This window comes from Benincasa hispida, chromosome 11, assembly GCF_027475165.1.
Source record: "Benincasa hispida cultivar pf3 chromosome 11, pf3_genome.v1.1, whole genome shotgun sequence".
NCBI classification, from domain to species: domain Eukaryota; kingdom Viridiplantae; phylum Streptophyta; class Magnoliopsida; order Cucurbitales; family Cucurbitaceae; genus Benincasa; species Benincasa hispida.
In genome coordinates, this window is record NC_143488.1 from 14,625,072 (window position 1) to 14,626,776 (window position 1,705).

The 1,705-nt window shown below is 35.4% G+C and overlaps 1 protein-coding gene across 1 annotated transcript; it reads left to right on the forward strand.

Moving 5' to 3' along the window:
* TIC20-V (TIC 20-v-like protein) lies at positions 1 to 979 on the forward strand. The gene has a single exon (XM_039049256.2). It carries the CDS (start codon positions 142 to 144, stop codon positions 775 to 777), a length of 636 nt encoding a protein of 211 aa, XP_038905184.1. The 5' UTR covers positions 1 to 141; the 3' UTR covers positions 778 to 979.
* Positions 980 to 1,705: the final 726 nt, after the last annotated feature.

Genomic DNA, 1,705 nt, shown 5'->3' on the forward strand with positions numbered 1-1,705 from the left:
TTGGGGAGGGTTAAAATTTGAGATATTTAGTTGTGTTTGAAAAAAAAGGGGGAAAAAAGAAAAGGGAAACGGTATAAAAACAAACACGATTGGATTTAATTCCATTCCTTCCGACCTCAAAAGGGTTAATCGAATCCATCCATGGCGATGCTTATCTTAAATCTCTCCCCCAAAACCCTCTATTCTTCCTTCTTCCCATCGCCATTTCCCTCTCTCTCAAACCCTACCCAAATCAATTTCACCGCCACTCTTCCACGGCGACGACGACGCATCCTCACCGTCCGATCCACCGGCGACAACAACAACAGTAACTCCGCCGACGGCCCCGACCGCCTCATCTCCGCCATCTGCTACTTCTACCCCTTCTTCGACGGCGTCCAGTATGGCAAGTACGTTATCACTCAATACGCTCCCTTTCAGGTTCTGATTCAGCCCTTGGTTCCGGCCATTCGAGTTTTCAAGAGCTTTCCATTGAATAGTTTTTTGGTGTTTTTGACTCTTTACTTCGTCGTGGTTAGAAACCCTAATTTCAGTCGCTATGTTAGGTTCAATATTATGCAAGCCATTGTTCTTGATGTGCTTTTGATTTTTCCTGATCTTTTGGAGAGGAGCTTTAATCCTAGAGGGGGATTAGGGTTGGATTTGGTCATGAGTTTGGATAGTACCGTGTTTCTTTTTCTTTTGATTTGTTTGATTTATGGGTCTTCTTCTTGCTTGTTGGGCCAGATCCCTAGATTGCCCATTGTTGCTGATGCTGCTGATAGGCAAGTTATGTGAATTCTTCTTCACTTCTTTGAAAATGGATGAGTTTAATTATGCTTCTGCTATTCTTCTTGCTGATTTGTTGGGCGAAATTTGGGTGGAATTCTGAAATTTTTCCTTTGGGGGAACTAGTTGTACATTAGTTATCTGTTTCAATACACTTATAGGATGAAATTATTAAAGAAAATCAAAGTTAGAAATGATCTTCAATGTTCAATGCCCATTTTTTATATTGTCTGCTGCTGAAATTCTTCCCATTGTCTCTGTCTTCTAAGTTATGAGGGAGGAGACAAGCCTTTTGATATGTTAAAAAACTAAAGAGTTGGTGTGATAATGAAATTTCTTGTACTTTAGTTCTTACTTTCAAATTTTCAATTTTAATGCTGGCACTTTTAATAAATCTTAAATTCAATATGTGTACTTGAAAAAAAAATTTAAATTTAGTTCTTCAAAAAGGTTAATTTTGATCGAAATATTGGTATTATTAATAATAATTTTCATGTAATTGACTATTTCATTTTCTACCACTATTGGATAAAGAGGATATAAAGATGAAAACGTAACGTATTTTCCTATATTGACTTTCTACTTCAAATTTTCAAGTACCATAGAGGAAGGAGGGATTCAAATTACACTCTTCTTCGTTGCTAACATATATGGTATGTGAATTGAGCTATGTTCGCTTTAGTTTAATTACTATATCTTTTAGGTTTCTTTTTACTGATTAAATCGGTTTTAATTATTTATTCGGAGACGTTTAAGGATATTCAAGTTAAAATTGGATTTGAGATATTGTTTCCCAATTTGGCCTATTATTTAAATTTAATTTTGTCAATTTTTCTAAAAACTATTCTTTATGGTTTGGTTTATTTGTTTTAATGTGAAAGTATTTTAGTCCAATTTTATATGGTTGGAGATTCACCCCATTTATCATTTGGCCATT

What these genes read in the sequence shown, in the direction of transcription:
- TIC20-V (XM_039049256.2), top strand. Translation starts at nt 142, where the DNA reads ATGGCGATGCTTATCTTAAATCTCTCCCCCAAAACCCTCTATTCTTCC.